This window comes from Corvus kubaryi, unplaced genomic scaffold (assembly GCF_017639235.1).
Source record: "Corvus kubaryi isolate FWS band 111438036 unplaced genomic scaffold, C.kubaryi_AGA036_p1.0 66, whole genome shotgun sequence".
Classification (NCBI taxonomy): domain Eukaryota; kingdom Metazoa; phylum Chordata; class Aves; order Passeriformes; family Corvidae; genus Corvus; species Corvus kubaryi.
Window position 1 is genome coordinate 340,583 of NW_024582054.1, and position 13,550 is coordinate 354,132.

Sequence of the window (13,550 nt, forward strand, 5' to 3'; positions counted from 1 at the left end):
GTCACAGGTTTGCAGATGCTGAGTTTGCTGCTCCTACTCCCACCCCTGACCTCAAGTGAGGACGGATCACCATGAGCTTTCCCAGGGCAGCTTTTCCAGGCAGCAGCACTGTCTTCCCCTCATCGTTGCCCTTGCCCACGCGGATGGAGGATCTGCCACAGACGAATATACGTACACAGCAAGGTGCAGACGCCTTCCTGGGCCAAAGCACCCCCACTAAGGCCATTTGTAGCTGACAGTCCTGTAGCTCCATGAGCCCTTCATTGTACCAAGCTGCTACAGCCGTGCTCTGCGCTGCCACCGAGCAAAGCCAGCTCCGATTTCAAAGCCATGTGACCATACTCATGCCTGCTGCTGCAGGGGACCGAGTCTATTCACACGGCTCAGGTGAAAGGCTAGACACAGCTCATCGCCCTCCATTATGTATGCTTTGCATACCCACCTTTCTGAAGGTACATGAAAATCCTGTCTGATCCCTGCTAAGGAGAGGGTTCCCCAAATCTCAAAGAGAATAAGCATGTCACATGTAAACACGTGCGTGACATCTCAGCCCTTTATCCCCCGCTGTGTCTCCAGCCATGTTACTTCCACATGTAAGAGTCTCAAAACATTTGGACATTGACTCTATGGGGTATAAAGGCAGCCCCCTCCCAGGGCTACAGTCTTGTAGCCCACAATGTGCCAAGTAAGTACAGAAATTATCCCGCTGCCTGGGGCCAGCAATCTGGGCCCCACAGGTGGCCCTTCCCTCTGCCTCCCTCCCCAGCTCCAGCAAACAGCTGATGTTCAGTCTCATCAACGTAGTGTGGACACAGGTGAGCCGAACCATGATCCCAGAATGTTTCCTAACCACATTTAACCACATTCCCAACCACGTACTCACATGTAATCTCAGACATCATTGCGGCACAGAGGCAATATACTTTGGATATCAAGAACAAGGAGAGGAGCAGACAGTAAGTTATTCAAGAAGCTGTTCACTCATTTGGGAATGGAATACTAGAGCTGAAGAAAAGTTGGGAGGAGTTAGTCAAAAGCAGCTGAGGAGAGGCATGGCAATCTCCAGCTCAGTCTGCACAGATCCCCTGCTTTCACAGGCTTCTCAGCTGAACTTTGTCCCAAAATAGCCACATACATCTCTCAGCTTCTTTCCCCGAAGGACTTCAGCACACCACCCCCAGGCACCCCCTTTCCCTGCCCCCTACATACCTGTGAGCACTGCTGTCACCAGCCACCCCGGGGTGCCACCCACCTGCAGGCAGGGGGGTCCACGGTGGATGGAGCCCCAGCTCCTCTTAAAGCTGAGCTCTGCCTGGGAGGATCTAACCCAGCATCCCAGGATGCTGGGTTGTTATAAACCTCAGCCTCCTCATGCTCTAGTCTAAACTAGAAGTTGCTTTTCTCTTTGAATAGTTGGCTAGCAGCGACATGACATCAACAGAGAGCAGAACTCAAGCAGAACAGTCGAATTACATCATCCAAAGGAACTGGAGCCCCTCGCTGCATTTGAAAAAGAGGACAGCTTAAAGCAAAATCAGATGGATTTATTTTTCCTGGCATGAAGAAGTTCAGCCATCTTTTTGAAACAGAAAATATATGTTTGCTTGTTTAGTCATGAGTTAAAGACATTTTCTCCTTGGAGCTGTTTATATTATCTTGAAATTTCCCTTCTGTTTCTGAACCTCAAATAGTTAACATAAGAGCTTCAAAGGCTTTTTGAGATCAACACATGGAACAAAAGACTTTCAGTCTCTTTCCATTTCATACAAACATAGATAAAAGGTTTCAAGTGACAGAATATCCTTAGTATTTTGAACATCAAACTGAAAATGGGCCTTAGAAATCACTGTGTTGGCAATGCTAGATCTAACTAGCGTATTTTTATCATTTAATTCCAATATTTCAATTTTTTTTTGTTGCTACTAAGGAAGACTCTTGCATGAACATGAAACTTCTTCTTCACAGCTGTATTGTAGGGGGTTGTTTGTATATTGGGCTGATAAAGCATTTAGCTCCATTTACTGATGAAACAAAACTGTGGGATTCACATATGGAAATGACTCCCAGCACCCTTAGTGCCAGAGCACAGCACCTACCCTCAGGGGCAGTGCACACCATGGTGTGCTCTCAGGTTTTGGTCCCCCACTGCCCTGACCAGCAGATCACTGAGTGCAAACCAGCCCAGCCATCCCAGTTTCCCTGTGAAGGTTATGTGGAATGGTTGAAGGTCATTGGCAAAAACATTGTATAAACATTTAACAAAAACGTATCAACAGTTAGAGGCACGAATTTTAGAAGACAAGAGCTAGGACATGGTAATACAAAATAAAGAAAAATGGCAATTACTCTCCACTGTAGGCAAAAATTGCAAAGCCCTGAGCTTACCAGTTATACTTACATTGTTTGTTAATTTCTTACTTTCAGACTAGACACAAAATGAATGCATTTTGAGAAAAACTCAAAGAATTATCTGAAAAGAAAATCACTAAGCATGAGCAGCATGTTTCAGCAGTTCCTTGTTTACAAAAGTTAAAAATGGTGAACACAGAAATCTTACAGTATCTCTGAAATACAGCACCTGGTGCCAGGTACATACCATTCACAAGCTACTTTCACTACAATGAATTCTTCAGAGCTCCAGACTGAAGTGGAATATGGGTTGCTGAGCTAGCAAGACTTTGGAAAGGACATGGACAAGCTCCATCTCAGAGAAAAGAATAGGTGGGAGAATAAGTTAAACCTTGCATTCGTGAACTTCCAGTATTCACTGGGCCAGAAACAGAGTCCACAGTCTATCACTAGGTACAAATCTGTGCTAGCATGAAGTCCTCCAATGGGAAAAAGGAGAGGAGTCTGCCTCAAAACCATGGTTTCCATCCATATTTTTCCCTCAGATCAGAAAAGCTGCATAGATTCAGGACTTCTGAACATATTGGTGAAAAACAACCTCATCCTCCTGATGTGTTTTGATCACAACAGGTGTTTATTGGGTATGGATATTTATTTCCAGCTCATTGCTCTGGTCCCTGAGGGATGGAAGGCACTTTCAGCAGATGCATTTTTTCACCTGTCTGAGCAGGGCAAGGCAGACAACTTTTTCTCCTGTGTTTTCCTCCCCAGGGCAGGCAGGCAAGCCCAAGGACCAAGCTTTCAAAAGGTCCTCTGCACTTCCAGTTAGGACTTGCAGCATGGCAAGATCAGAGAAACCCAGAGCAGTGTCTGCTCCAAAGACCTTACAAATGCACCAGACGTGGGAGCAAATAAGGTTTGGAGAAACTAAGCAGCACACCAGTACTCCTATTTATCAAGGTGACTACTGCCACCAGAGTTAAAACATAAATGTTTCACAGTTTAAGAGTGCCAAATATTAGAAGCAACAATTACTGCAAAACTTATAAACTGATAGCATCGACACTCATCTACTTTTCATGTTATCCAAATGCAAACTGCGGATTAGAGAGAACAACTGCTGAAGTGTGCTGCAAATTTTTCAAAGTCTGAAATGTCTTATATGCCGAGCATGTAAAACAACATTCTATTAAAAAAACCCCAAAACCCAAAGAGCAACCCCTCCCACATCCAAACCCCACTAAAACCTCACCTTCAGATTATTTTTCACTTTCATAAGGAGCAGTTCAGCAAGTCACTGCAGCTCAAGAGCTATGTAGCCTCCAGGAACCCCCACATGTTGTTTGCAGGTGAAACACTTGCTTTCATGTGACATATGGCACCAGGAGCCAGAGCCCAGTTTGCCAACACTGCTACATATGAACTCCACAGCAGGTGACATTTGACCACAGCAGGAGCAATAGCTAAACCGTAGCATCCTGGTGGCGCACATGGATCTTTGGAAATGCCTCGAGTAAGATGTGTGCATAGAGGAGAAAGAGAGGGGCACGAGGAAATCATTTAAACACAGTGTAACAATGAATGTTCTATTGATACAATTGGTTATTCTCAGGTAGTTGGCAGCATGGTGTGGAAGATGTCTTTTGATTGTTTGGGACAAACACATCAAAGTGCTTTCTGCTAAGGTGCCATTTAATCTACTCTTACATTTCAAGGTTAGCACCCCCACTGAAGTTAATAGTACCACCTCTCAGTTCAAGTTTCAAACTTTCAATCCACACAGGAAGTTTTAGATTTATTTTCCACACTTGGACTTTACAAAACTTCCACATTTAGGAAGCTCCAAAATTACATTCTGCTATAACATGCTAATTACAGAGAGGTGCTGGAGGTTTGTGCAAGTTTTTTTTAATTCTTTACAGATAAATTTAATTCTGGAATCAAGCCCTGCCACAAGCGGTAATTTCAGCAAGAAGTTCAAGGGCACAGAAAAGAAATAGCCAGAACCTATTATGGACACAAACTGAGGTGGGAAAATCAGCAGCTTGCCAAATAGCTACTCTGCCTATGGACCTTAAGTAGGCAGGATTACAAAATTTGAGTAACTGAAAGATTATCTTCCAGAAAGAAGCAAACAAACCAAAATCTCAGGTAGTTCAATATTAGTTTATTAAATCAGCAATTTTTATCACCGCTTTCTAAAAATGATTACAAAGCATATTAAAATATATTACAGTATCTGCAAAGAATTCACTGTGTAATAAAAGTGCAACAATAATGAACTTACAACTTTGTTTGCCTAGTTGGCCAAACTGAAGCACACTGCACAGATCAAGCCTTTCCTCAAAAATCAGAGTGCCATTGAAATGAAAACAGTATTTAACAAAAATATTAGAAAATATGAGCATGTGAAATAGAAAAAGAAGTTCAAGTTCATTCTCTCAGTGCTAAGTTACACATATCCATCAAACCATACACTTCAAACTCTGCTTGAGATCCATCAATATAAAGAGCCATCAAAATGAGTGCACATTGTGAAGGGAAGGAAGTGACAAAAAGAAAAAGAGGGTGCATTTCAAGAGCTGGCAATAAACAATGTTGAAAGCCAGGGACCAGATACTTGCTGCTTTGAGACCAGGTTCCACACAAATCCACACCATACCCAACTAACAACTGGGACCTCACCCTGACTTAAAAGTCTTCATGAACTCTCCAGTTTCAAGCTGTCACAGCTTTAAGTCTCTTGGTGTCCTGTACTGTGGTTATGAGTGGTAGCCCCACATTTTCTGCTCCAATCTACAACAAAACCTCATAATTTCTGAAGGAACAGAACTAGAGTTGCCAACTAAAACTGTGTTGTGGAATAGCTGGAGAAAAGATAAAAAGCAGCAGTTTCTACTTTAGTTTAAGACAGTAGGCTACATCAGTGGGCACAGATTTCACAGGATAAATTACAGACAGCTTTGAACAATCTTGCAGAAAATGTTATTAGCATCCTAGGCATAAAACATTCAATAAATCCAACATCTCCACCTCTCTTCAGCTGATATTAGTAACAAACTGAACACCAAAGATTACCTCAGGCTGCTGTTACCAATAACTACTTAGAGCATACTATCATGAGAGAAGGCAATCCTGCTCACTTCTCATGCTTTTAGCACATGGATTCACTAACTCCACAGAACATCATCCAAACAGTTGTGTGTGGCTGGTGTAACTAACTGAATGGGCTTGCAGACAGCCAGCAAGGCAAATGGGGGAGGTCCATGGACCTGTGAGGATGCAGTGAGAAGAGATCCCCTTCCCTGGGCAACATCAACCCGCTCCATCAGTTTAGTTGTGCAAGAAGCTGCTGTTTAAAGTTCATATGAAATGTACTTTATTCCTATCATCTAACTGTGATGCTAGTTCACTGTACCACATACCTAGAAATACATTTATTTAGCTGTGGATGCCGACCATGAAACACTTCTATTCCTCCAGACAGCCAGAGAAAATCCACCTCTACTGCTATACATGCTTCATGCACTCATCTTCCAAATTCTACTGGAACACAAAGCAAAATGCTACAATCCCACCTAGACAAAATATTTTAATTTATCAAAATGATGCATTTCAATTTGTCTGCCTTAAGACCGAGTTAACATACTGTCACAGAGACTGAGGAAAAGGCTGTGTTCTGCACTTTACTATCAATAAAACTAGAAAAATAAAACCACCAAAACTATCCTGCTCTTCTCACTGAAGGGGGATATTTCTAATGGCATGGGATCACATGGCTCCAGTATGTCTGGAGCATCACCCCTGGAAGCTACAGTCCACCTCTGTAGCCCTGTGCTGCTGCACAGCAAGGTAAGGCAGAGTCAGAAGATCAGCAGCTTCCCAGATCCTCTCAGCTTTGCCTACACTACAGTAGCATTCTTTCTCCTGGTGGCTTTCCTGATTAAGCTAGTCACTAGTACTAAGCTGGTCAGTAGTGTATAAAGTGGTGCTGACTGCAGACACTACCCACAAACACACATTACTACTTCTGCAGCCTTTTTTCTTTTCCTTAACACCTGCAATGTCTATAGACTACTTTTTATTCAATCAAAAATAAATTACATAGAAAATAGTTACTCTGCAGATGTACAGTCACACAGGTAGACTCAGGGTCAAGTTTCACAGCTCTACTAAAGTGCACAGAGGTGCACTAAGGTTAATTTGGCTCCTAATTTAGGTCTAACAGAAATGAAGCTGGTGTGCTTGAATGATAGGAAAAATACCTAAGAATTAAAAAAAAAAAAAAAAAATCAAGTCCTCAGAACAATTTAGCTATGCCAGGACGTCCTTGATACAGGTCCAGAAACCTGGCAAGGTAAAGGTGGTGTTCTGCCATTACTTAAAATAGCATCACAGTTTTCCCATGGAAGAGCCCTGACAAAGTTCATGGAAATCGCACCTCAGAATAGAACAGATGCAGAAAGATGAGAGGTCCAGAAAGATGTGAAGTATTAAACCTGACAACCTACAAATATATGATTTGAAAAAAGAAGCTGAGGCTTTTCTTAGATCACCCACAGAACCAAAGACAGAAGTGTGACTAAAACCTTAACTGGGAGACAATATCCAAATTATTTCCCTCCCCACCCCCATTGCAAGGACGTTAAAGCACTCTTTGGCTTGCTCTGTCTCAGAAGGCACTACTGCTGCCACTTATCGAGACTTAACAAAAAAGTGCTCAAAACTACAGTACCTTTGATGTGTAGGGTATATCCTCTTACAAATGCAATACAAGTCGATTCCTGCTCATACACATAGACCAGAACTGACTACCAAATTTGATTTCAGGAAGAACCGGCCCTCCCTGAAAGACTCAAGTTCACAGGGCCAAAAACTTGCCTTCTTTTAAGGTACTGATAAAAATCAGTTGTAAGCAGACAGTAGGGTCAACTTTGATTGTGTGTTGTTGGAAAATAAATGTTTGTTAAGCATCCATTCTTTTCAAGGATTGTTTTCAATAAAGGAGTAATATTTGGAGGGATGAGTCTATCACTTATTAGTCAATGTAACAGTTCCTATTAGCCTCCCCATCCTTCAATTCTGCCACCATGGGAACTGAATCTCTCTTTTGTGGTTGTCAGCTACATGTTGGCAAAAGGAAGAGTTAAAAACTTCTCTTAAATATATTATATATTAAAAAATACACAGACATAACTGCATAATTAGCTGTAAATAGAAATTAAATAGCAATAAAAATATCCCAAAACAATTTGATGTGCTTTGAAGAGGTTGATTTTGAGCAACACACCTTTTATGAACAGAAAGTGAGGCTTAATTTCAATGCAAACATGGTTTTTTTAGCTCAAGAAACCATTCTGCTGTCACTCTGAACCATTCAGGAACTCATTGTCTGCAGAGAAGCTAAGCTTAAACCACAAAGAAAACTAAATTCAAGGAACAAAGGAGATCTCAGTTCTTCTAATGATAATACTGAATATACAGTGCTGTGTAAAACTGAAGAAGCTGTTCTTCAGATAAGACACAATGACAGATTGAAAAAATAATTTTAGTATTTTGCAGTTATAGCTAGAATCTTAAGTTTTAAAACAAGTTTGCTCATATTCTGAGCACTTACATGACTCTCCTCATCACTCTTTCTAACTCCAATTACATAATAAAAAGAACAAAAATAAAATTTCCTTTTATATCAGCCTTTTCTTAGTCTATAGAGATGCTGACATTCACTCAATGGCTTAAGTACATTTTTAGCATCTAAATATTCCTTGCGTAGGCAGGTGAATTTAACATTTTGAGCTTCAGTGTGCTATTTAGAATAGTTTGGAGAAGCTTGGGGTTGATGAGTATTTAGGTCTGGTGAAGGTCAGCAATTTTTATGCATGGTCTTTTCTGCTTTATGGTTGTAAAGGCAGTGAGACACGGACACAGGACTACAAAAACATTTTCACCTTATGAGAGCTATTATAAGGCACTTGTGATAAGCATGTCTGAGTGAAGGTCAGCAGGGACAGCTACACGAATGTTTCCCTGCTGCCATGCTTACAACTTCAGTAGCTTGTGTGAAATGTGCTGTAAGGTTTAAGGATCTAAGCTTCATTTCCAATTTTGGTATTTTCAACACACTTCCTGTGGGATTTTCAAAACCCTCATTCTTCTCCTTTTATTGTTCATTCTGCTGTCTGGAAAGGTTTCCTGTGAGATGGTGGCACCAGGTGGGAAGGTAGCGTGCCAGGCAGTTCATATCCATCCAGTTTAATCTTGATGAGATGTTTTGCTAATGCAAACTCTTCATCATCCAACATCCCATCGCCATCACAGTCTGCAAGCTTCCAGATCTTCCCCAAGACGCTATTGGGTAGTTTAGAAGTCACCATCTCCTTCTTTGCACTAATCCCAGATATTTTGCCATTGATTGGTGACAGAGTGTAGAAAATCTCATCATAAGCAGGTTTATCTTTGGCAACAACCCATTCCTCTTCATCAGCTCCTTCCTTAGCACCTTCCCCATATCCATGGCCAAAAGGTCCTGCCATGGTGCCATCAAATGCTCCACCATGTACCATCTCTGTGGGCATGTTGCTCTCTTCCTGGCTGATCAGGTTCATCAGGGAGGCAATTTTGTTGGCCAGCATGTTATCCACAGCTTCAATTAGCTTTGGTTTCAAAGAATGAAATTTAGTGAAGTCACAATTCTCCAACAGCTCCTGTGAATGACGCAGCGACAGCAGTTAAAAACTATTCCAATACATTGAAAAGTTTAAAGAATGGGCTTCAAATTAAAATAATCAAGTAATAATTCAATTAAAATAAGTATCTTTTCAAGCTGTTTCTATAGCTGAAACTCCTCTTGAAGGAGGAACAAAAGGGACACATATGTACCATACAACCAATACAGTTGATCAAACACACTAAGACAATTTTGCAACAGTGTATGAGTTTGACTATTAAATTACATTTACAATACAATTTTCAAAATGCAGTGGATTAAACCACAGCAGCTGATGAGTGTTACCCAGCAACCTTCCATTTGATGATTTTCTTCCAAATGTCAAAGAAAGCATACAAGTAAGTCCTCAGTCCTGCTAGCACTTGTGCAAGTGTTTAAAGTTAAAAATAAAATCAAATGTTTGCGGACTGATCTGATTCTATAGATTAAACTTCTTGGTTGTGGTTAGGTCAGGAAGAGGTGTCCTTTACCAATGAAGAAATGCCGTGTTTTATAGCAGTGCTGCCAGAACTCATGAAGTCAGATGGTCCCTGCAGAATTTGTGCAGTTTTCATCCTACTAACCTCACTGAGATGTTTACCTAGGTGATATGCACTATTCCAACACAAGCCCAAGCATGTTCTACACCACAGCATTCAAAAATTAAAAATGCTTTAGGCAGTTATTAAATTATTTCTACATGCAAAATGCTTGCCAGGAAGAAAAAGTTACAGTGGAAACTGTTCAAACATCACCACCACTACCACTTCCCACCTTCCGTAATGTGATGTTAAACTGCTTTAACAAATCCCATTTATCACTGGATAGATGAAGGAGCTGCTCCTATACATATCAAAATGATAATGACATGAACCCAAACCTGGACCATGGGGTAAAAACAGTCAAGCAGCAACTCTGTTCAGGTGACATTTATACACAACCACCTGATTTACAGCACCTGATCAGAATATGTTGTGCAATAAGTCTCAGGAAGCAAAGGTCAACTTGCTATCTGTTTTGGCACAATTTTGTTTTCACACAATTTTGCTCCTCATTACAGAAGTGACTGATTTCTCCTGTACATATTTGCTGCCATCTGCTGCTGAGGCTTAACTGACATGCACTATAAGTTTGGAAGAGTTTCATTCAAATTTTGGTTCAATATTCAAATCTCTCATTCTCTCATTTTGCATCCCAAACAAAAGCAGCAAGGGAAGGAAGAGACAGCTTTTACCACAAAGTCCCCTTTCAAAGCCTAACTCATTAAACCTTTCCAACAATCCTGTCTGTGAAAACTTAGCTAAAATACATCTTGTGCTTCATCTGTGATTTGCTATCTCATGCCAATAGTTGATTCCCAAGTTAAATATTTCAGTTCACAAAAGAAACTTGTGCCTTCCTATAGCTAACCAGCCAATCATCACTCCTGGTGATTAGCCATTCAAGTGTACCACATATACTGCCAGAACGATACGTCTGGAAAACATCCTCCATCCCACTCATGACTAGTCCACGGTCAGAGAAAACTGCACGCTCCTGATCTCTTGTTCTTCAGCTTCCAAGCTGAATTATCCTCTAATTCAGAGGCCACCCAAGAAGCCTATGACCTGAGATCCAAAAATTGCCAATTGAGGCTTGAGTAATAAAGTTGAAATCACTGCTAACACAATATTAGTTGCTTTTCCCTAGGATACTTTCTAAACAACTCTTCTCAAATCAGAGAACAGAAATAAACAGGCAAGAAAGTGACAGAAAATTGGTTGAAACACTGCAGAAAGTCCAAAAGAGGAAGAGACAAAAGGTATTTAAAAGTTAGTTGTGAGTATAAACCAAGAACTTCTCTCTCTCTCCTTCACAGAATATAATCTTAACAGGACAGGAAAGAAGCAAAAGGCTATTTTCAGAAGCAATAGGTTTTAAGCTGGACTTTTCAAGTAACACATTGCCTTTATTACTCACCAGCTAACAGTACCATTAGAAACAGGAACAGAGTAGAGTAAAAATGAATATCCTTATGAATAAGAATATCTTCACCTACACAAATATTTGATACCATTACAAAAATGATAACTATAACCACATTTAGGATTCAAAACAAGAAGCCCCTTAACCTGTGAGTGCTCACTGCCATTTTATTTGCACAAAGCCTTTAGTACTATCTGCCATAAGGGACCAAGTACTGACCAAAAGGACAGAAGGTCAGATTCCTTATTCCTTATTTTCATATTCTTTATGTAGTCCTGTATCAGTGAATGCACACTAAGCAAGTTACCCTTTTTTTTGGTTTGGTCTGTACCACTTCCAAGTCACTCTAATCTCATATCAGACATGACTGTCACTTCAACTGCTCTATTGCTGAAGACCCTAAGCTATAACACTGAGATACTCTGTTCTACCTTGTCCAATTTGGCAATCCTGTTACAAAGTTATTTCAGTGGAATGGTAAGCTACCATCTTACCTGCATTTTCTTGACTTCAGGGAAGTCGCCTGCTGAGATATGGTATTCCCTTTGCAGCTGGATGTAGATCTCTGGCAATTTGTTGATCAGTTCTTTCTTCTTGCTCTCTTTTCCAAATACAGAGGGCATCTCTTTTTTCAGATAGCTGATGATATAAGCATGAACCTGAAAAGAAGCAAAACTGAAATCAAAACTACTGTTTATTGACACTTAACAGCAGTGCTCCTCACCTAGGTCATAAAAAGAAACAGAAATATGTTTCCCTAAGGAAAAGATATTATCAACTACTGTTTCTGGAACTTTGTGTTTACACGAACAGTTAGGTATCAGTTAGTTATTATTAGCTTTTGCTGCTTTCACCATTCCTTTGAGGGGCAGAGAGAAAGGAAACACATTTCATAGAAATACAGATGCACACTTGCATTTTTAAGGAGAAGCCTGGTACCGCATTCTATGAGTACCAACAGCAAGAGAAAAAGCAAGACCCCAAGCCCACGTCCTGACACAATACACAGAGCTCCAGCCATACTGGTCCATCCATATGATTTGTAACTCATTTGCCTCACCAACCATCCCATGGGAATCAATGGGATAATTCCTCCAGTAATCTAAGTATGCTAAGTGGCAGGGCTATCTATTTGAAGTGACATTGCATTCCTACCTATTTACTCACTGAAAAGTGAGTACCTGTAGTCTATATGCAGCCACCTATGCAGATGACAGAGCAGCCAGTTCCAACAGGAACAGCATGCCATGGCTGCCTTGTGAAGCCTTAGGGAGAGAAGTAAAGCCTTTTCAGCTTATAAGGAAAGACATTAATTTAGGATGACAAGTCTTTAAAAACATTGGTTCTTGCATTGCCATCAAAATATCCATCCTGCCCACGCCACCTTCCTTATGCCTTTATTCTGAACCATTCATCTCTTCCCCCTTGCTACTCTCCCATCACCTTTCCCCACCAAAAGGATTTGCTTGGCCACAGAGCAAGTGATCAGGTCCTGAACAGAAACAGTGGCTGCACTTCCTAACTGAGGTCAGTTCACTTATCCAGCTCATTGTGTGGACATTGATACTCATTTTGCACACAAGAGGGAAGGCACCAGGGCAGCCTTCTTTTAGAAGTAATGCATGGCTATCACAACTTGATGTTATCAAACTGCTGTCCTAAGCTCTGACCTACCCAGGACCATGGCAGACAAATGACCCCCACAACAGGATGTCTTTACAGAACTCAGGTCCTTGTTCATTTAAAAAGAATGCAGCTGTCCACAAAACAGAAGTTACAATTTTCACACACACAGAAAAAAGGAGTTAAAAATTAGGTATGTTGAGCAATAAACAGGTGAAATTTTGAAGACTGGGGGAAGACAAACTACCATTAAAAAGCATCAGTAAAACAAGTTATTGCTTCGGTGTGGTGCAAGTATAATACTTAATACCTACCAAACCATGACAAATGTGTATTATAGCATTCTATACAAACCTTGCACAATCTACACACAGCAATTGCTTTCACATTAATTTCCTTACTTATTAAGAAGGAAACTGGGAAAAAAAATCTTTGCTTTTAAAGGAGAGATGATGTAACCAGTTTTTATGTGCACATCTTAAGTTCACAACTTTCACACAACAATACTTCCTTATATCTAAAAAGAGCGTATGCATTTTAATTGCAAATAAATTTACATTTCTATAGAGGAGAGAAAAACTCGAGCATAAAGAAGCATAAACCCATGACATTTTCTAAGAGTATAGATATGAGTCTTTCTCCAAAATTACAGAATGGATTCAATAACGGTATTTTTAAGAGAGTTTATAAATAATTGTAAGTAATTTTATGGATCTTATGTCTAAAATAATACTTCTATCAAACCCAGAAAAGTATGTTTATAATTCACAAGCGTTAACAGTTTCACATGTGTATTCTAAGTGGCCTAAGGTCTGCCAGTATGCACATGTGTTTCTTGTAGATAAGAACAGTCCCCATCTTCAAAATGGCATAGTGAGTCACAGGACTTATGAGGAAAAAAAAGAAA

The 13,550-nt window shown here is 40.5% G+C and overlaps 1 protein-coding gene across 1 annotated transcript in view; it reads right to left on the reverse strand.

Annotated features, from left to right (window-relative positions):
- Positions 1-4,496: 4,496 nt before the first annotated feature.
- The window catches only part of EHD4 (EH domain containing 4), a 30,052-nt gene continuing 20,998 nt past the window's right edge, over positions 4,497-13,550 (reverse strand). Inside the window, exons 5-6 of the mRNA XM_042047231.1 lie at positions 11,515-11,679; positions 4,497-9,053 (exon numbers count right to left, since the gene is read on the reverse strand). Coding sequence (XP_041903165.1) covers positions 8,517-9,053; positions 11,515-11,679 — 702 coding nt within the window. The 3' untranslated portion in view covers positions 4,497-8,516. The remainder of the gene's footprint in view (positions 9,054-11,514; positions 11,680-13,550) is intronic.